General features: G+C 43.5%; 1 protein-coding gene across 17 annotated transcripts in view; it reads right to left on the bottom strand.

The window, feature by feature from the left end:
* SORBS1 (sorbin and SH3 domain containing 1) overlaps positions 1-20,533 on the bottom strand; it is a 238,976-nt gene that overhangs the window by 46,850 nt on the left and 171,593 nt on the right. For 12 of the 17 annotated variants that reach the window (XM_079899517.1, XM_079899514.1, XM_079899516.1 and 9 more), the window contains 4 exons: positions 15,973-16,020; positions 15,714-15,843; positions 13,907-14,021; positions 8,171-8,254 (listed from right to left, as the gene is read on the bottom strand). In XM_079899517.1, coding sequence (XP_079755643.1) covers positions 8,171-8,254; positions 13,907-14,021; positions 15,714-15,843; positions 15,973-16,020 — 377 coding nt within the window. Of the gene's footprint in view, positions 1-3,463; positions 3,566-4,122; positions 4,189-8,170; positions 8,255-13,906; positions 14,022-15,713; positions 15,844-15,972; positions 16,021-20,533 lie in introns of all 17 variants that reach the window. The other 5 variants (XM_079899506.1, XM_079899508.1, XM_079899510.1 and 2 more) reach the window with 2 other exon arrangements.

Below are 20,533 nucleotides of genomic sequence, written 5' to 3'. Positions count from 1 at the left end.
AAACCAAGAGTCTATGCAGAGAAAAAGCAGCGTAATTAGAGTTTAGGGTTTCTATTGTCTTGGAGAAAGAAAGGCAAAGGGTTCAATATATTTGTTTTCAAAAATAATGTGTTAGTTGAATACATCAACATGAAAGTTAACGTTTAAAGATGCTCCTGGGAATTCCCTGGCCGTCTGGTGGTTAAGACTCTGAGCTTCCACTGCCGGGGGCACGGGTTCGATCCCTGGTCGGGGAACTAAGATCCCGCAAGCCACACAGCGCGACCAAAACCAAAAGCTCCTACCTCTACTAATGACCACTTCAAGGAAAACAAGCTCTGCGGAGGATAAGAGGTACTTGGGGAAACGAGAGAAAGAAAAACACCAGGAGAAGGAAAAGGAAGAGATTGGGAAAGAGGGAGGATGATGGGAGGGGAGGCAGCCTTCGTCAGGGGCTCACCCCCGGCCCTCCTCTGCCCTCCATCCCCCTCGACTCCTGAGAAGGCACTGCTCTCACCTCCACACCCATCCTTCCAGCCCCTTTGCCCGCACTGGTCTCCCAGCCTTGGCACCTGCCCCGTTCTGGGTCTCCATCTTGGAAGAACTTTTGCACAACCCTGCTGAGTCCTCTGGAAACATCTCCCTTCCTTCCTTCCACAATCACATGTTGCCAATCAGTGCTGTATCCCTGGGGGCTCCCCTGATTCTTCACCACATACTCTCCCCCCCATCAACTACTTACCCAGCAACCACCACAGTTTTTAGAAGCCTCATGGTTACCAAATGCACTGACCTTCCCTCAGAGTCTATTTTTGGGGGACCCCTTGGGCAACTCTCATACTTGCTCCACCTCTCACGTTTCCTCCTCACTCTGGTTTTCTCTGACCCGCCCCTCCTCCTATTCTGTGTCATCCAGCATCCCGATGGGTAGCTGCCTGTCTCCCATCCTTTCTCTCTGCATGACTCTCTCTTCGATCTGTAATCTACTCCAAGGGTGGGTGTCTCCACCAGCTCCCAGGGCTTCAACCATCACTTCTCTTCAGGTGACTCGGATTGACTTTCAACGTCCCTGCCTCTCATGGGACCTAGTTTTCTATTTCCAACTGTGTACTGGATATTCCCTATATGATACCAAACACCTCGAAAATAAACTACCTAAAACCACCTCCTTCATCTTACCTCTGCACTGATTTTCTCCCCACCTTTCTTATGTGACATACTGATGTCCCCATTCTTCCAGGTTCCTGGCCAAAACCCTACAGTTGTCTGTGTCTCCATCCCATTACCCCAACTCTTTGTTCTTCACACCAATTAGTTAAAATGTCCCACTGCAATTTCCTCTGTGATTTCACATCTACCCTCATCCCGTCATGCTGGTGCCACTGGAGTACTCACCCCGACATGCCTGGACTGCTGCAGTAGCTTCCTTGCCCTCTCAACCTCCAACTGGAGGTTATCCCTTCAGTTCAACCTCTCTAGAGTGAGGACACTAACCTTCCTAAAACACTAGTCCTGAATCACATCATTGACTGGAGGGCAAAATCAACCATCTCTGTAACCATATTTTTGGAGTCTCTACAACCCAGGGTCAACCCTCTTTCCCCAAACCTGCCTTCCACTGTTATCACCCCAAATTTTCTATTACAGATGAATTCATCTACTTTATTCCTGAATCCATCCTAAACACGTTCACTTTTGTGCTCTCTACCATGCCTCAAATGGATGGCCCCCACTTTTGCCATGTACCTAAATTCCGTCAATCCCTTAAGATCTTGGCCGAGTCCTGAGAAGTCTTCCCTGATTTCCTGGAAGATTTCCCCCTCTTCTGAGCACTTAGAGGCTGTGGCGTTCATTTAGCTCTTACCAGGCATTGCTGTGTACTGTTGGAGATCTTTTATTTATGAGTGTGACTAAGCAGTCACGTTCTTGAAGGCAAAGTCCACTCTTGTGCTGATTTAGAACCTCCCTCAGCACGTCACACACACGCTAGGGACTACGGGTAACGCATAATTGAACCAATGTCAAGATGACTCATTCATGCATCAGACACCTCTTCGGGCCCACCTAGCCCCAGGCAGGGTTGTAGGTACTGGATGCCATCTCTGCCCCAAGGAGGCTGCGGTTACTGCAGTAGTTCTCTAGCTGCTGTCCATCCTGCCACACGTTACAGAACCACTCTTATTACAGTACTTTGAAAAAAGTGCCTGCTGATTCACTTCCCCTCCGGCCCGCCAGCTCACTTCAGGACTTACCTGCAGCCACAGTTCTCCTTTAGACCCAGCTCAGACCTCCATTCCCACAGCAGCTACAGCTGGTGCCAGTCTCCGCCCTGGTTGGAGACTCAGCTCCCCACTATGCCCACCCCGTCACGCATCTGCCTGATTGCATGCCCTGTCGCTCACCTTCTGTGTTCCCCTGGGCCTAACCGCTGGTCCTGCTGGCTACCTCATCCTTCGGTGACTCTCAATTCCCAAACCCTAACTCCCCTGCATCAGCTTGCGGTGCTTGGCTTCTGCCCCTCGTATCCCGGGCCCCCCGGCTGCGGCCACAATCACCTGCTTTGAGTCTCTGGCTCTACATGACTTCGTACCCAAGTCACACACACTGGTGGCCTGACCCTCCTTGTCTCAGTTCTGCTTAAGAATAACACGGTCCATTAGCATTTTCCATTTCTCCTGCCACAGTCTGTGGACGTCCTAGCCTCTTCAGCAGTGTCCGCATTCCTTTTTTTATTTTCTATAAAGATACCCTTTCCTTGTAAGCATCTCCTTTGTTTTGTCAGGGAACCCTGGGGGTAGTTCTCCAAACATTTGGTATTTTTCTTCGCCTTGGGAGCCCATTTACCCTGGACTCTCTCTCTTTCTGACACATCCTTTAATAAACCACATTGGGACATAGCTCCCTTTAAAAATATCAATGTAGGCAGAGTTTCAAACGCTTGTGGCCAGGCTGTCTGGTCCCCGGAGTGCATTTTTTCATTAAGAACTTTCTGACCTTTCAAATTACAAATACTACTATTCTGACAGTGCCTTGCACGCAAGAGGCACTCGAATCACAGCTGCTGTGTTTTTGAAAATGATCTCTGAGGTTGGTATCTCCCAGGGCTGCAAAAAAGACATAGAAGTTGCCCAAAAAAGGCTCCCTGAAAATTCAGAGAAGGTATACACACAAGGGGGCAGAAGGGGAGTTAAAAGGGTGACCCCTTGAAAGCAGAGAAAGAGGATGGTAAGCCGGGGGGGAGCAGTTCAATCACTAGCCACCCTGCATATATATTTGAAAAATCCCCTTTAAGGAAGATGCCAAGCTCAAAAGAAATCCAAACAACAATTAACTTGGGGGTCAGGGGTGACCTAAAACAGGAGCCAGAAAGCCATGCAGCTTAAAAATGACCAGCATAACCATTCATCACCCCAACTACATCAAAAACCATAGAACAAAGAAGAAAGCAAAGGGAACTGAGGGCACGAGAAAAACTCGGAAATACCTGTGACAGGTTTGCACTGGGTGCTTTATTAAGCGTCTCCGTTTTTTCTAAATCTGCCTCTAACTCTGTTTGGCAGAGGTTGAGATCTTTTTCTAGATTAGTCTGGTTCAAGAAAGAAAAGATGGGAAAGAGTGTTTTAGTTAGGAGGAAAGGCAGACAGCATGGAAGGTTACGTTTGAAAAACGAGTTTGTTTAGTATCATACATTAATAAGGCAAAGATGGCATGACTAAAACACAAGAGCTTACTAGAAATGAGTTAAAGACAGGAAAACAGGGAATGCAACATTAGGCATAGAGAATATAAATCCTGTGGTAATCAGAGCTCCAAAACTCTACTCTACTTGCTAGAGAGAGGAACTACACAGACCCCAAAAACCTACCTTTTAGGAAATACCTATTTTCTCTTTTTCAGAGTATGGTGACTATGACACATACTATATGTCAGAAGAATAAGCAATTGCTTTAAAAACCTCTACACATTAGTATAAGTCTTAAGAGACTTTGTTAAACTGTTTTATCACCAAGCCAAAAAAAAAAAAAAAAAGTTACAATCAAGTTAAAAATAAAAGGGGGGGGGGATTTAATAAAAGAAAAAAGCCCACAACACACGCACACTAGCCAGGCCAGAGCGCACACACACAGCCCACAGTGGAATTACCTTTCTATCCTCTCTAGGAAGGATAGAGCAGTCTCCAGGAGTATAATCCCATATCTTTTTGGGAGGCTGACGGGAAGCAGAGGAGGAAATGAAGAAATGAGCGTAAAGACATAAAGACAAACATGGAGACCGGCTCAAACCAAGAGGGGCAACACTAGGAGAACTGTCTCAACACAGAAAAGTGAACTAAAAACAAAAGGAGCGGGCACCCTGTCTCCTGAGGCCACCTGGGGACCCCACGGAACTCAGGAGCTGGAAATGTTCAAGTGGGAGGTTTATTTCTGCATCTCTGTCTCAAGAGTCCATCACTGTTGGATTATAAATATTGAAAACTTTAAAAAGAACAAAGGAAAAAAAAAAGCATTAACGCCAATTTGAACAAAAACAAACATTTAAATTCCTCATTGTTCTTTTCCAACTAAGATGGACACTGAGAGCCTACATTTTGGAAGCTAGCCTTGTCGCCTGTAAAATTCATTATGTCTTCATAAATGTGTGAATTTGGAGATCTGACCAAGGGTGGGTACATGGTGCTAAATGTGCTTCCTGTGGCTTGTGACGACGAAATCCATGTATGAAACAGGTGTTAAATATTGCACTGTAGAACTAGACAATTTCACTAGATAAGTTTTAAAAAATCTCCTTTCACAGTTTACCTAGACTTTGATAATACTGCTGATGGTAGAGTCAAACCTTCCATCTCTCTTAGAGAGCAGAGTTTATTCTTTGAATTTAAACAGTGAACTGTAAGGTTATTTTTATTTTCTCCTTTAACTGTTCATGTTAGAATTAGAACTGCATTCCCGAAGTAGAAATCTGCCAGGAGAATTGTTTTAAGGGGTGTCCAGAGGGTAGGACATCTGGAAGTTACAAGCCGCTTCTATCTTTGCAACCTCTCTTCCACTAAGTAAACCTTCTTGTTCTGCCCACTTAGACTTGAAATTCCTTACACAATGACCCCTGAGGAGATGATATCATTAATAACTCCTATCATTCTGTGCAAATTTCATCATAACCAAGTCTGTGGAAACATTCAAATTAGTTTTACATTTTGCCCTGAGCTTACTTACAGAAATCACATCCATTTCTGTAGAAATTATGGGGAGAAAAAAGAAGAAAGAGCTGACACTCTAGGCCAAATAAAAAGTAATTGATTTTACAAATGAAACGTAATTGATTCCAAGGTGCCTTCACCAGTAACTTGTGTATGTAATATCAGTTGCGTGTATTCTGCAATTTGTAAAGTAAGTGCCACTGACAACTACCATTCAGCTTTAAGCACTTAATACAGTTGGATTGTTCATCTGGGGATGGAGATGTTTCCAAGTCACTGTTGGTAGCCCTACTCATTTACTTACTGTGAAAAATAAGACAGTGCTTACAAATTAAATTGGTTTTAAATAATCTTGCCCCAAATGGTCCCTGGAGTCTTAAATTAGTTGATATCCTACAACTCATTAGACCTAAAGGTATTACAGTCAGGAGCTTGCTGAGACTTCAGCTCATTTTGGGTGGCTTTAAGTGAAGGGGCCAAGGAAGAAAGGAGTTCAGGCTAAATGTCTAAAGGTCTGGCAGGCTTTACTAGGGGGAAGTGGGTCCTAGGTTCACGTGGCGTAAAAAGGAGAAACGATGATCCACGTGGTTTGATAGTAGTTTTAATTTCATTCTGCTTCTGAATGACTGAAAAGTCTTCCGAAACAGCTGCCATGGATTACACCCCTCTTATTTACGTCTCTTGCTCTTTTGTGGCCCAGAGTTGATTGGGGTAGGAGAGAAGTGAAGAAAACATTTCTCCCCATCACACCTTCCTCCCAAACTCTGGGAGTCATCAACCTGGTTCAACCAGATAACAAGCCCACCCTCAGGATGACTCAGACCATAAGGACCCGTTCGCCTCAGTGCTGTTCCTCAGGATATAGGCATTGATTAAGCTATTTTGGCAAGTCTTCAAAAGTATCATCTTCTATTACTTTAAAAGACCTACACAAAACGAGGTAGTCCCATTTAAGAAGGACTCTGAGGTCTATGCAAGGAACACTCTGGCTTCAGAGAAAATGACATTTTGGAAAAGCATCTCTAAGTCTTTAAATAATTAAGAGGCAGTTGGGACAATGGGGTAGGAATACAAATTACAGGAAGGTCCCCGTACGCAAATGGACCGTGTTGTCAACATTTGTCTGGATTGGTTGTGTGGGCTCAGACTACAGTTTCCAGCAGAAACGATGCTAATTCACGGAGCTATTCACAGAGCCTATCTAAATATGCTGTGACTGAAATGCTGTCTACTGCTAACGAAGAGTATTATTTACGATGACAGATTTAATTAAACAAACCAATCACAATTAATTAGAAAAAAATGGCTTCATAACTTTTCCTAAAAGTTAATATTTCAGTAAAACTAAAATAGTTCTTTGTTATCTGGCAAATGAAGAGATGGCTAGAAATTTGTGGATTCTGAACAGGGTTTCAAAACTCAATGGCATAGTCTCCTTATTATAAACAATTTAAAGCTAATATCTTTTGCTTTCTCTGATGAAAGTATGGCATTGTTATTGAGTGTACCAATCATGGTCTTTTTTTTGAGGGGGCAGGGGTACACATTTCTGCAGGGTTTTTTTGTGAGATAATTGAGCAGGTTTTAAGAAAAAGAAAAGGAAAAGGGTTAGAATACTGTTAAATCTTCGCATGTGGAAGAGACTGCGTGAGGTAGACTTCATTGATGTGTGAATGGTGGACAGCAGAGAAAACAGGGAGAGAGGGGCGAAGTGAGGTGTGTACCAAAGCTTTGAGGGGTGGGGAGGAGGAGACGGTGCAGACTTTGGGTTGGATGCTTCCCTCTCTGCTGGTCATTAGGTGGCGCTGTTCATCCAGGACACCTCGGCTGACGTTAGGTGACAGTGTCAGGGAGGGGACAAAGTGGGAGGAATGCCTGTTCCTACAAGAAGGGGTGTTTGCAAGGCAGGTGCTCCTAACTCAGAAAATGACTGGACATTCAAACAAAGCTCAGCAATTCCAGAGCAAGTTAAATTTCTCCATCTTCATCTTCATTAAAAATGTACTACAGAACTGAACATTTTACTGAGCTGTAAAGTTAATTGCTATCTGCAAATAAAACTATCATTCTACATCCTGGTGATTCAAATGCCGATTCAATGCTTAAAGTCTCATACAAACATCTAATAAAATGTTTTATTTTTATACACTAAATCCCTCCACCTGTAAATTCTTTTTGCAGCTGTAATAATTAAGACTTTAAAGTAACTGGAGCTTTAAAGTCAGTTTCCAGTCATCTCCAGTGGAAAAAATGAGCTCAATTCTCCCTTCGGTTTGATACTCCTTTGGGTGCAAGGCCAAGAAAATCCTCCTTTAAGTGCCAAAAATCAATTTGTACCAAAGCGAACTCAGACACATCACAGGGAAGCTACAGGCTATTGGGCTGAATATTAAGTTTGCTAGAATTCCTCACTCTCATTTCTAATTTGGGGAAATATTATCCTACCTCAAAGAAATCATTCCCTAAAAGTCGCCTGTAACAGGATGGCATTCGAGGATCACCTCTGCATAGAGAGGCCCTTTTCCACTTGCACTGCCACTTCCCTTGCATGTGTGCTTCTAAAATTTCTATTCAAAGCAGTGACAATGCTGGTCTTTCTCAGTGTGTAATGTGTTTTCCTGGTTGTCTTCAGTACACCATGAAGTCTTTGGTCAAGGAACTGAACCAAAGGCCGAAATAATGCAATCTACAAGGTGTGTGATATTTGTTGCTAGTGGTGGGAGGTCCTGAAACAAGCAATGACTTAGCCATGTCTCCTGGGGGATTTTCTAGCAAGAAATACTGTCCAGAGCTCACTGTCCTTTCTTGGTGAAGTAAAGCAATGGAAAGCTCACAGGTTGTAGCTAGAATAGACAATCCCACCACTGACAGCCAACAAGGCTGCTCCCCACTTCCTGAATTCTTTACAAATAGGTCTGATTTTTTTAGCAGCAACAATGCATCAACAGCACTATTAAAAAAGGTGTCTATAACCACTGAAGCTATTAAACTTACCGGTTTCCCAAACTCCAATTCCGAAAAGAATTTATACCAAGGTTCATTCTTTAAATCTATCTCTTCTGGGCTTATATCCCGACTCTATAGGGGTTGGTGATAGGGAAATGGAAGAGAGAGAAGGATAACATTATGCAGAGATTACATAGGAACCGGCCAGTAGAGATGCAGTGGTTTCCAGAAATATACAGCACCTGCATTCAACAGCAGCGATCATCCATTTCTTTATTGACATGAGCAAAATCAGGGGAGCTGAAACAGGCGGGAAAGGATGTGTTTATGAAAACAGGCACACTGAGGTAGGGAGCAGTGAGGGAGTCATTCTCGGTCCCAAGGCAGAGGGACGACAGATGGAGAACGCTGCACCACACTGCCGCCTTCCCAACAGATCTGAACATGGGCATGACAGTTTCCCTTAGTAATTGTCTGAGTGGTGGGAGAAAAGAGAGCCCTTATCCCTCTTTACAAAGAGCTATTAGTTAAGAGCAAATAACCTGGGGAACACATCAAACGTTTAGCCATCTACGCCAGATGAGTACAGCAAACACTTTTCATGGGCTAGTACAGTTTTAGTACTTATTTGCAAGGCTGCCTTAAGGGTTTCAAAATAAACAGCAAATACTGACACTTTTATAAAAGCCAATTTGTTAATACTGCATCTTTAATGGCACATGAGTAGGTGAGAAACCATGTCCCATACAGAGTAAAGTGAAAGATGATGTAAGTAAAAACAGTAGACACAAGTGAAAAAACATTTTAAACAAGCATCCATGGGGGGTGAATACAGACAGAATATACTTTGTGTTCTACGAAATAAACGTTAAAGAACTCGGGAAAAAATAAAGCGAGGGAAAAGCTGAACGAGACAGATAACAGAACGATAGGTGGGGAAAAAACTTCGGGGTTATGTTACAAAAATAAGTTAGATTTCTCATTTTATACGACTCTAAAAAGTAGTTCACAGACTGATAATATGATTCCATGGGATTTCATGTTGAATCAAATATTTATAAAGTTCTGGTACCTTGCTCTGTGGAAGAGCATGTGTTTCCGGAAATAATTAGTTGGAAAATGAATGCCTGGAAAGCAAATCAGGTTTCCCCTTAATAAACTGGAGATATGGTCACATCAGATAGAAGTGTTAGAGGCTCACGGCTTAATTCCTACGGGTATATACGTTTCAAAAGATCTTGATAGTCACAAAACAGATAGGTGGTGATATTCTGACAACAATATGAAATAGTAAATGTACATTTTCCACTGTGATTGAAAACATCATAAGAAACTTCACGCCCTCAGGGCCATGACACATGAGGTAGGAAACTGCAGATCCTGTGGACGCATCTCCAAGTGACTCCTTCCCAAAGCTGCTCCTCCTGGATACATTTTTCTTAACATTCCGTTAACAGGCCTTTTGTAGCTTATTGAAATGACTGTAAACTTCCTTAGTGACCTTTACCAGTCTCTTCTAAAAATCCCTATAAGAATCTTTACCATTATTTCTACTTTTGCTTTAAATAGAGGAAAATATGGCAGAGGACGTTTCTTCAACAGAAATTAACTGGATAGACGTTAGTTGAAATCAAAGGGAAATATATATTGAAACAGAGTCTGCCCTCTTGAATCCAGATTAAAACCTCCTCCAACTGTCCTTAGGGGCGCAGGGCTTAAATCTTGGAGAATGCGTGTTCCTTCTCAATGGATTTTGCAATTATGTAAAATAATGGATTCTGTATTTATTCAGTGAAATGAGGCACAATATCTACAAAGACACCACTATTCAGGAGAGACAGTTTAGACACAGGGACACCCTAGATCCTTGTATGATGGGGTTCCATGAAACCTATTTCATGTTTATTATTTTAAGAGACTATTTATAAATTGCTCTCTGGGAGTAGTTTCTTTTCATTAAAAAAAAAAAAAAGTATCAACTCTTTCGGGAAACTGCCTGAATGTTCTGGTACTCAGTCCTGAAAGAATGAACCCATTTTATTGTCAAAGGTTGTTTGCAGATTGTTTTACTGCTGAGGTTAATGCCGGGCTGAGAACTGAGTCAGGAGGTATGTCAACCAGCTTGGACCCAGAGCAGCCAGCCTCAGCCCTCTGAGCTGCCAGAGGGAAAGTGAAAGAGGCAGTACCGCACAGCATTTGATCCTGCATTTATAACTCCGCTACAGATCCAAGTACAGGATGGACAGGCAGAAAACGTCCTTCTAGATGCAGAACAGGCTCTCTGTACTGGCAGGCAAAGCAGATTCCACAAGGCCAGGCTGAGTTCTCTGCTACGGGTGGCTATCTTTTCCCAGCTTGGCAAAATCCTCAGAAAAGGCAGGTGACTTGAGAGGCACACCTGATCGTCCTGAAGGACAGTTTTGCTGCTTGGACGGGAGCCAGAGACTAACTTCAGATTTTAATTAAATAATCTGAATGTGGCCCGGTCATTTACACGGCACTTTATAATGGTCATAGATCTTTAACCCACATTATCACACGTGATCCTCTCACTCAATGCTTCAGTGAGGCTGGCAGGCCAGATAATAATTTCATTTTATAGATGAAAACACTGTGGTTCAGAAAGGTTAAGCGATGTCCCAAGACATAAGGCAGAGTCAGAATTCGAACTCAGAACTCAGACCTTGCAATTCCTAGTCCAGTTCTGTTTACATTTCTCATACTCCCCATGAGAAGGGGGCGGGCCTGCTTAGTTTGTGGATGACACCAAGCTAAAACAGGGGCAAGTGACAAACTTGAAAAGTCAGGAAGGAATTCAAGGTGACAGTGAAATGGGAAGAAACCAAGTTGGGTAAATCCCCTTGTTTTACACTTTCAAATATATATCGTGTCTGTAATAACGATTTTAATGTCTGTCCTTCCTACTATACCCCTATGGGAGCAGGAACTCCAACATCTAATGCAGAGCTCGGCACATCAAAGTTATTCTATACAGCAGACCCTTGAACAGTGTGGGCAATTAGGGGTGCATGCAATCGAAAAATCCAAGTATAATTTACAGTTGGCCCTCTGTAGCCACGGTTCCTCTATATCCACAGATCCAACCAACCACGACTGTGTAGGGCTATAGCATTTACTATTGAAAAGAATCCATGTATAAGTTGACTGTGCAGTTCAAACCCATGTTGTTCGAGGGTCAATTGTATATATTTATTGAATTGAGCTGAAGTTCAGTTCTATAAGGGACTTTGGAGGAAAGTAAAAGGAACACAGCCTGAAAAAAGCCATTTCTGACAAAGCAGGGACTGACCAACAGGTCTCCAATTCCAAGACCAGAAGAGAAGAAAATGGACTCATACTATGATAAGAGGGAGGCCAAACAGTTATGAAGAACTTCAGGTGAGTTTGCCAGACAGCTGACTAGGTCACCAAGACTGAATCTCCTGGGGGGATTCTGAAGGTAGCACAGTGTTTATCTGTCTGGGATGCTGTGGGTTTGCTCCAGGAACAAGATGTGCTCTAAGGAAACCTTTACAGCCTACTCTTCAACTCTGTGTGTGAACAACAGATAGAGAGATGTGCCTGTGAGGCCACAATTTAAATTGCCAGGCTTAAGCAGACACGAGCACCTCCAACTGGAAAAGAATTGGGGGGGAAAGTGGATTTTCCCCCTTAAAAGGGGATGTGCATTTCTGAGAGCACATTTAGATTCTACACCTGTCTGTCTCTAGTTACTATACTTATTCACAGTTAACAACAACAAAAATGTGTGTGTGTGTGTGTGTGTGTATGTATGTGTGTGGTGGTGGGGTGGTGGCTGTGGAAGGAAGGGGGTTCCTCAGATTCTGGTAAACCCGACACTGGAAACCAAAAGGCAGGACTCATGTACTGAAACTCACATTCCAATGTTTCTGCTCATGTGGCAAAAAGAGCGGGAGAAGAAATTCAAAAATAAAGGACGAATTCAACCCCTGTGAAGAGTAGACTGTGAAAAGATGAAGATTCTCTCTGAAATGAAAAATGACTCTTTGGGAAGAACAGCGTTAAATAGAGGGAAAGGCACAAAACTAAAACAGCTGCACAGTGATGTTCCTCCCTGGCCAGCCTTTGGTGTTACGTCCTAACTGGGTTGGCCCAGGTCCTGGTACAACCAGGGGGCTCCCTGTGTGGGAACACCCAGACGGTGCTTGGCAATCCACGTGTATGGTCAGCGCAACTCCCCTAAGAGGGCCCCGTGGGCACTGTGTGCTACTTTTCGGGGTTTGTAAAAACAGTATAAATGATCCCAAGGACTATGACATGGAAGACATTGTGACCATTGTGGAATCAAGTGAGAAAAATAAAACTATGTTACTGTTTTTTTCCTAGTTTTGAACAGTGGTCAAATTATTAGGAACCAAGGAAAGGAGGAGGAAACAAAGGAGAAATTAAGGAGCAAGCCTTCAATAAATCAATGACCTTCTATGAACAATAATAAATTGCCAATACAAAAGCACCCAAAGGCCTACAGAGTCTCTAAAATCATTGAAGTGTACTGACAGGTGATGGTGTGTCCACCACTTGTTATTCAAGTGTCGGGAATATACCCAAAGGACGTGACATTCTTTCTAGGAAGACCTGTATGGAGGGTTACCTTTCGTACTTGTTACCTTCTAAGAGAGAGAGAACCTCCAATGCAGGGTTGAGCCCGAGGCAAAATTCTCCGCTCCTCTCAGAACTTTTTGCTTAAAATAACTGTGGTGCACAGTAAATGCTGAAGAATGACGACTCTGAAGCACTTCTGTGACCTGTTGAACCTTTTTTCCTAATTAAAATTACTTATCCCTTTGTGCTTTTAAAGACGTCACCTTTTTATTAAAAGTCAAATCAATTATTCCTTAAAAACATGTAGAGCAAAAGAGGTGGAGGGAGAATAATTTGAGCCCTCATTTCAGAGGCCTACTTATTCTGGACTCAGTGTGGTAACAGCATTTTAATAAGAATCAATCCCCAGCATGATAATTCCATCCTGCTGGCACAGCTGCAGGGTTTACAGAGCTTTGGAGGATCCCTTTAACCATGTTCAGAATTCTGAAACCAGCTTTTTCTAATGAAGGGTGAATAAAAGGAAACGTGATCGGCAGATATGAAACTAATCAGTTGTAAAAATTCTCCCCTGCTTTTGCAGGGTGGTCTGCTATGCCCATACAGGCCATTTTCCCCACTGATAATTGCTTGGAGATGCAAACTTGTATAGGGAACCATAAACCAGACTGAATATGAAATTCGTCCTCTCTATTGCACTTGTCAGAAAAGGAAGACCTAAAAGACATACTCTAACAGCCGGGGGCTTTTTTCCCCCAAGTCACATCATCATATTAACTATTTGGCTTTTAATGATGTACTAGTAACTTCTACAAACTTTGCGCATGTTCAAATAAGAGTCACCTAAGAAGCCCCAACTTTAGTCCAGTTAGTAATAAGCCTGATAAACGAATGGTTAGATGTTTAAAAAAAGAGAGTGGCAAAATCCACCTTACATTACAAAATTTAAAATTAGTGAAAACCATGAGCAAAGAGAGCAACAAAGCCACAACGAGAGGATTCTTTCAAAGCATTCTTGGGACTTATTTTGTGAACACCTGCAAAAATGAAAAGGGTAAAAATGCTTCATATTTTCATTGTCTTCTAAACAAAGCAAGTCTATTTCAAGGGAGAAAGAATGTAATCCAAGTGCACACACAGTGCATCTGGATTAAAGAACGCAGGCAGGGTGAGACAAAAGAACTTTAATATGCACATTACCATCTTTTCGTTGGTCAGAACGGAGGACTTGCCCGGCTGATACTCGTAAATGCTTTTGGGTTCTGCACGGTATTTTCTTGTATCCGCTTTCTTATCTGGGGGCTCCCAGTCGTTTCTGTAGAAAGCAAATCCTATTAGAGCTATTTTCATGAAAATTGGCATCCGACAGGTCAGACTTTGGCTGACTCTAGTCTAATCAAGGAATTTTTATATCCGAGGCACAAAATCGGACTCCGCCCAAAGCATTTAGTTGTGCTGGTTTCCTTCTTCAAACAAACAGATCCCTGTGTTCGCTTCACAAAAGGCTTGAGGTGTCCTGTGCTCACAACCAGACACTGGGAAGCAGAGAGAAGAGAAAGAGAAGAAAGGAAGCAGCAGCAGCGGCAGCAGCAAAGCTTGCTCTGGAAAAATCCTTCACCTTGCTCTGCTCTCAGGAGCTTATCATTCCCCAGACATGCCTGTACTTCCCACTCAGGCTAGTGCAGTGAGAGAGAATGCAGGTCCCGGAGCCAGGCAGCTGTGGCTCCAGCCCTGCTACAGCACTTGCTAGCTAGCTGATCTGGGCCAAGCACTTTGCCGCTACCTACCTTAGTTTCCTCATCTGAAAAATGGGGTTTCTGTAAGGATTAAATGAGACAGTATGTCTCAGCATGTAAATCACTTAGCAGAGTGCCAGGACCCCAGGAACCACTCAATAAATGTTATTTGTTATTATAACCATGTTCTTCTTCCCTATTCCACACCCCATCCGGTAATCATCAAAACTGCAGCCTTTGGCACAAGTACTTAACCCGATCCAGTGAGGGATTTCAGAGGACACATGAAGCCTTGGAAATTATTTGCAAAATTTTTGTACATGCACATAATTGCACTTTGCACTGTGATATTATATTCAGTTTTTCCTGCAAGGCTATAAACTTCTTGAAGGCAGGGACGATGATTTAGGTATGTTTATATTCCTCCATAGCATCTGGTTCAATCCGCACACAGAATGTACCCAGTAGGCGCTCGATGAATGCACTTGTAAGGATTTATGGGTATACCCAGCCTTCCTTTCAGAGTAATTATCAAATTCCTCAGGCAGATGTCACTTACGTATATGTGGGCTTTCAAAAACAGCCGTTCATTTGTCTATGAAGATGGAAAAAGTTTGGAGGTGTGAAACGGTGTGTATTTAAAGGAAAAATAAAGAATTCAGTTTGGCCAGGGCCTTTTTGTGGATTGAGAAGTGGTGGAAGATGGAGCTGGGAGACGCATGGGACACCAGTCCAGATGGCACAGGAGGTTGCTCCAGAGGGCAGAAGACTCAATAAAAGACAGTCGGGTCATCTGGTGCGGGCATTAACAGATGACTGATATCATCACAACCACGCGAGCCTTATGCTTTGATAATGTGTTGAATAAATAAATAGATACTAAAAAGCGTGGCTTCATTTTAAAATTATATTCTCTGCTATGCGCCCCATCAGTATGCACAGAGTATAAAAACACATGACAAATCTTACGGCTAAGATTTCTCTTGGGAAGAGGTAAAAAGGGATGATAATTATCGTCAACATTATTAAGTGCATACTGTGAGCCAGGCACTACTAGAAATGTTACATGCAGCATCTTGTTTTACCCTTGCAACATCCCTATGAATGCAAAATATATCCCCATTTTACAGATGAGAACACTGAGACTCAGAAAAAACAAGTCACTGCTAATAAGTGACAGAGCAGGGATTCAAACTCAGGTCTGCTGCCTGACCCAGAGAAAGAGATTGTGTATGAGAACCTCAAATCACAGAGCTGATGAGAGCACTTACCTTTCTGGGCTTGATTTTAGCGAGGAAGAGCGGGTCGGGAGGGGAAGCGTGGCCGACCTCTTAACTACCTTCTCACCATCAATGTAGTTCATCTCACTTTTTGAGCGCGGCACAGAAAGGGGAGATTTTGCTGGAGAAGGAAAAAGTGGGTTTTAAAAGAAAGACTTAAAACAGATGAAAACTGAAAACAGGAAGATGTCTTCCCTCGTTCACCACTCTCCCTTCCTCCCCTACAGCCAAGAAATTCTAAGTCACTTACTGTCTTCAGAAAAGGAATATCGAGGAGAGTACAGATCTGAATCATCATCTAGTGAACAAAACAAAACGTGATCAGGAGATATCCGGCTAAGGTAAGAGAACCGAGTGACACGTCGCCCACTGCCACTGTCCTGCACCGGCATCCAGCCATACCCGGAAGCCCAGCAGACAGAGGAGGAGCCCAGCACCAGAAGCTACACCACGGCAAACCACAGTTCAGAGCTGGGTTTGGAGAACCCACCCAACCAAACAGACCTGTAGTCAGGAAGGTACATTCACGACGCCTGGGGAAAGACTGCTCCTGACACCCAGAAACGCATGGGGACAAATAGCCAAAGGCCCTCTCGAGAGAATTTCCACAAGCAAAGCTGGTCCCCAGCCTGGCTGAGTGGGAAACGGGCTGAGATAGATGCCTGGGTGCTCACGCTGTCTCTGGTCCATACTGCTGAGTTTCATGGAGTCCCCAGGCCTGCTGGATGGGATGGGGAGGCCTGGAGGTGTGGTTTCTAGCTGCCCAGCTCAGCTGTGACCCATTTCATATGCTAGGGTTCCATATACAATATCATGGAGCAAAGAGGTACTGCAGCTAAGAAAACACTTTGAGAAACCCCTCATGATCATTTGTTTTGATTCCACCTCCAACTGGTTCCTCGAGTAGCTTTCCTTCCACGCCCTCGGCAGATGTGGTTACACAGTTTGCTCTGCAAAGGTGCTGCTCACGGAAAGTGCAAACACACGGGGGTTTCTGTGGTGGGAGATGGCTCTCAAAGGGCACAGCACACGTCCCTAAATAAGTGGAACACCGACTGGGGCGCTAAGACTGGCAGAACAAAGACAAGACATAAACCCTTCGTGGAGATGGCTGCGTTGAACTAAAAATGAGACCGCAGGTTCACTGACGAGAATAGGTTTTTCTGCTGGGACTGTCCTGGAAACCCAGGATAATTGATCACTACATCCACGATCCCACGAGGGATCACTACATCCCTCCAAAGAATTTCTCCAACAAGAGTGAGGCTGAAACAGCCTCTCCCGTTTTCTAATAGCTCGCTAACCTGAATTCAGAATTCATGAATATGGAATGAAGACCCAACTCCTTCCCTTAAAATCAGTACCAGCTCTAACAAAGCACATGAACTAGCCTGCAAAGACAAGTCAGAGAATCCGATGTAATGTGTCGATGGCTAAGTGTCAGTCAAGTCCTTATCTCCACGCAAGTCATTTTAAGTTTCAGAGCAGAAAAGGCCAGAATATTTTATAAAATGTAAATAAAGCTCACACTGCTGTTATTTTGAGTATTGTTCAAAACCAGTCAATCTCCCCTTTCATCTCCCCATTTTATCTGTCCCAGGTCTCCCCAGCTCCAATAATGGAAAGGCTTCAGGTACCAAGATATCTTTTATCCTCCCTCCCTCCCTCCTGTTGCTTTGATATTGACTAATTCTTATCCTCAAAGTTGAACAGGGCTTTTGCTTTTTAACACAACTTCTGATTATTGTGCTGATAAAATGCCACAGCCCCAAAGAAAACGAAAAATCAGCTTTGAACGCAGAGATTTGATTGGAAAAATGGTGCCTGCCAAATGAGTAGTTAGCTTAGTTAGAAACCAGTGTAAGTAGTGTTTAAAATCCAGCCTAGCATCTTAGCTCAAAACACTGTCTCTCTCTGAATCATGGGGAAATGACAGCCTAGGAGCAGATGGTGAGGTGAGGGTTAACTTATAACCTCGCTCTTGAGGTAAGCAGCACAGTTTTCATGAGGGAAAAATGGCATTTTAAACATTCAAAGATCTTTGAAAAAATTCTCAGCTTTTTAAAAGTTTTTGCTCCCTAGAGCTTTCTAATGTGGACTTCTAGAGGACTTGTTAAAGGAAAATGAGAAACAGTTCTTCTGAGATGGAAAAAAGAAACAGCATGGCTTGGACAGTTAATCCGTGTATTCTGAAAGTTAGAAGAAGTAGGAAAGAGAGGGGTGGGGGGTGAAGGCAACAGAGAAGTTCGAATGACCGAACCTTCTTAAAGCTGTTTCTTACTTGGGGTAAGTGGAAAAGAAATCTCCCCCGTCTCGGGCTAGCACAGGGCAGGGGTGTCTCCGTGAAGTAGCTTTTCATTTTTCCCAGTGTCCACAGCATCCAAGTCTGACACGTGGATTTCAGTTCATTGACTTTCAAGTGGGCAAACTGGAGTTGCACAGATTCATCTGAACACTAGCAGTAAGGACAAGTTCCAGGGGATGTATAATTTATTCTTTTAATATGTAATGTTTGTCTTGCAAATCTAATGGGAGAAAATTTTACCTACATTTATGAATAAAAATAATAGCTGCTCCCATTATTAAGAGCCTAATAGCAACTGGTAATTTACTAATATTGCCTCACTTAATCCTTGCAAAAACTCCTGGAGGTACGTAAGTATCTATCTTAGAGACAAGGAAATTAGGGCCCAGGGAGGTTAAGCAAGTTTGCCCTTAGCCATACAGTGAGAAAGACAGAGCAGGAATGGATTCAAGGTCTTTCTGACCCCACTTCCCTACCTATGCTGCCCCTCATCCCTGTGATAGGGATGCGACTTTGTTCTACCCTCATCTGCCCAATCCTGGGGAGAACTGTGGCTATTCCATTATCATTTTTATTAGGGAAGAGGCAGGGGAGGGTGTTCTTTTGAAACTCGAGTCACGCACTGCAGTGCTGGCCAGGCTGACTTCTAGCCCTTGAAGCCTTTGCTCTACTTTTCTGCAACACGCCCCGCCACCCCCTCCCCCCCCGCCGGGGACATTTAAGCAAGTTTTCTGAGTTACCCCACCACACTTCTAGCTTTCCTCCTGCTCTTCTCCAGGGAAATGGGTAAAACTAAGTCACTCTTGCTACATCTTTCACTTGCTGCTTCTTGTACCTTCTCCTGGCAGGCTAAGTCTATACTGGGACAGGTGGAGATGCAGCTGGAAATACACTGAATGGGAAAACCGGGTGGAAGGTTCACCTTCTGCATTTCTGTACACCAGAGCTGGCCAAATATGTGTGTGTTTAATCATAGTTGAGACACACTAAATGAAATGTTTCTCAAGTTGTCTATGAACACAGATATCTATGCATGAAATCCTGCTTTCTCCAAGAGTCCTTTCAAAGAACGTCCTAGTGGGCTCAGCAGAGCCGGGATCTTGTGATTCCTGCTTGGGGTGGAGCCACACGCTGACTGTGTCCTTCAGAGCCCCAAGCAGCAAACATCAAATCTTGGCAGCAATACCCAGAACTTCCCGTGCCAGTGACTTCCAGAAAATTCTAACACTAAGCAGCGTTTACTGGGGGTGAACAACTCACTCCTGAGCCCTGAAGACCCCTGCCGGGCTTTGATGTTTGCACACCAGTGATTGCCCTCTGGGCTTTGGCAGTCTGTTCTTGGAGGCTCCATTTGGGGACAGCTACTCTCCTAAAACTGCCAGGAGGCACATAATTGCCTTTCCAACCACAGTAACTTTAAATAGACTAAAAAAGACTTCTTCAGTTTTTTTTTTTTTTAAAGAATTTATAATAATCTTAAAGACACTGGAGAAAGTGCTGTTTGTTCTATAAAAAGTGTGCAATTGACCAAAATGGGATGACTGACTAAAAGCAGTATTTGCATAATCGCTTGCCTATATCAATTAAATTTCAATTTTATGCATTTGTTAGGCCTTTAAACTTAAAATTATTTTTCTAATGTCAGTGGCTCATTTTTAACACAATCTTTTTCCACTGCTCAAATTAATCCCTTTTCCTGCTTTACCCCACACACTGAGGAGGAGAAAGGATAAAGGGGTTGAGACAGACACACACACACACACACCCCCCCCCAACAAACAAAAATGGTCAAACAAAAATGTACGCAGAGGTGAGTATAGAGGCTACGTGGGATTGGGGAGGAAGAATAAGAAAAAGGGGGAGTGGGGCAAGATGGTCAGGAAGAGTCCAGGGAGCTTGGGGGAACAGACCCAAAATTGTCTATGTTCTGGTTAGAAGCAATCAAATTCTAAACATTGAAAAAAGATCAATATAGGCTGTTAGAATAGCTACAGAAGACAAATTCAGAAAAAAAATCAAACGTGAGGAGTAAAGAGACTGAGGTGGAGCAGGACGGGAATGAAAGGACCAGAGGGCTGGAAGACAACTCACCGGCCTCATCTCCCGGGGCGTCCCTCCCTTGAAGGTGGAAGGGGACTCACTGCTACTCTCTCTTAACTATCTCGCAGGTCAGACTTCTGCGCTTGCTAAGCAGAGGAATTCTGGGCAGCTCTAGTTAGGGGAGCAAAGGTGATGGCTGCAAGCACTCAGCCCCTCCTTCGGGCAGTACTCGCTGGAGTTCGGGCACAGATCCTGGCCAGGCATCTTAAGGATAGAACCATTTGCTTGAATTCAAGCAAAATAAGGCTATTCTTAGAAATCCTTTAAGGCCAGTAGAGGATTATCTTAACTCAAATACAGATATGCTTGGGAAAATCAGCCTCCTGAACCCTTGCCTTAGTGCATCCCCATCTAGGAACGGGGAAGAAGCTCAGTGAGACTGACCACTGTGGCGTGGGAAGTCACC

This window comes from Stenella coeruleoalba (genome assembly GCF_951394435.1).
Source record: "Stenella coeruleoalba genome assembly, chromosome: 16".
Lineage (NCBI taxonomy): Eukaryota > Metazoa > Chordata > Mammalia > Artiodactyla > Delphinidae > Stenella > Stenella coeruleoalba.
This window is presented reverse-complemented; position numbering and strand designations above follow the sequence as displayed.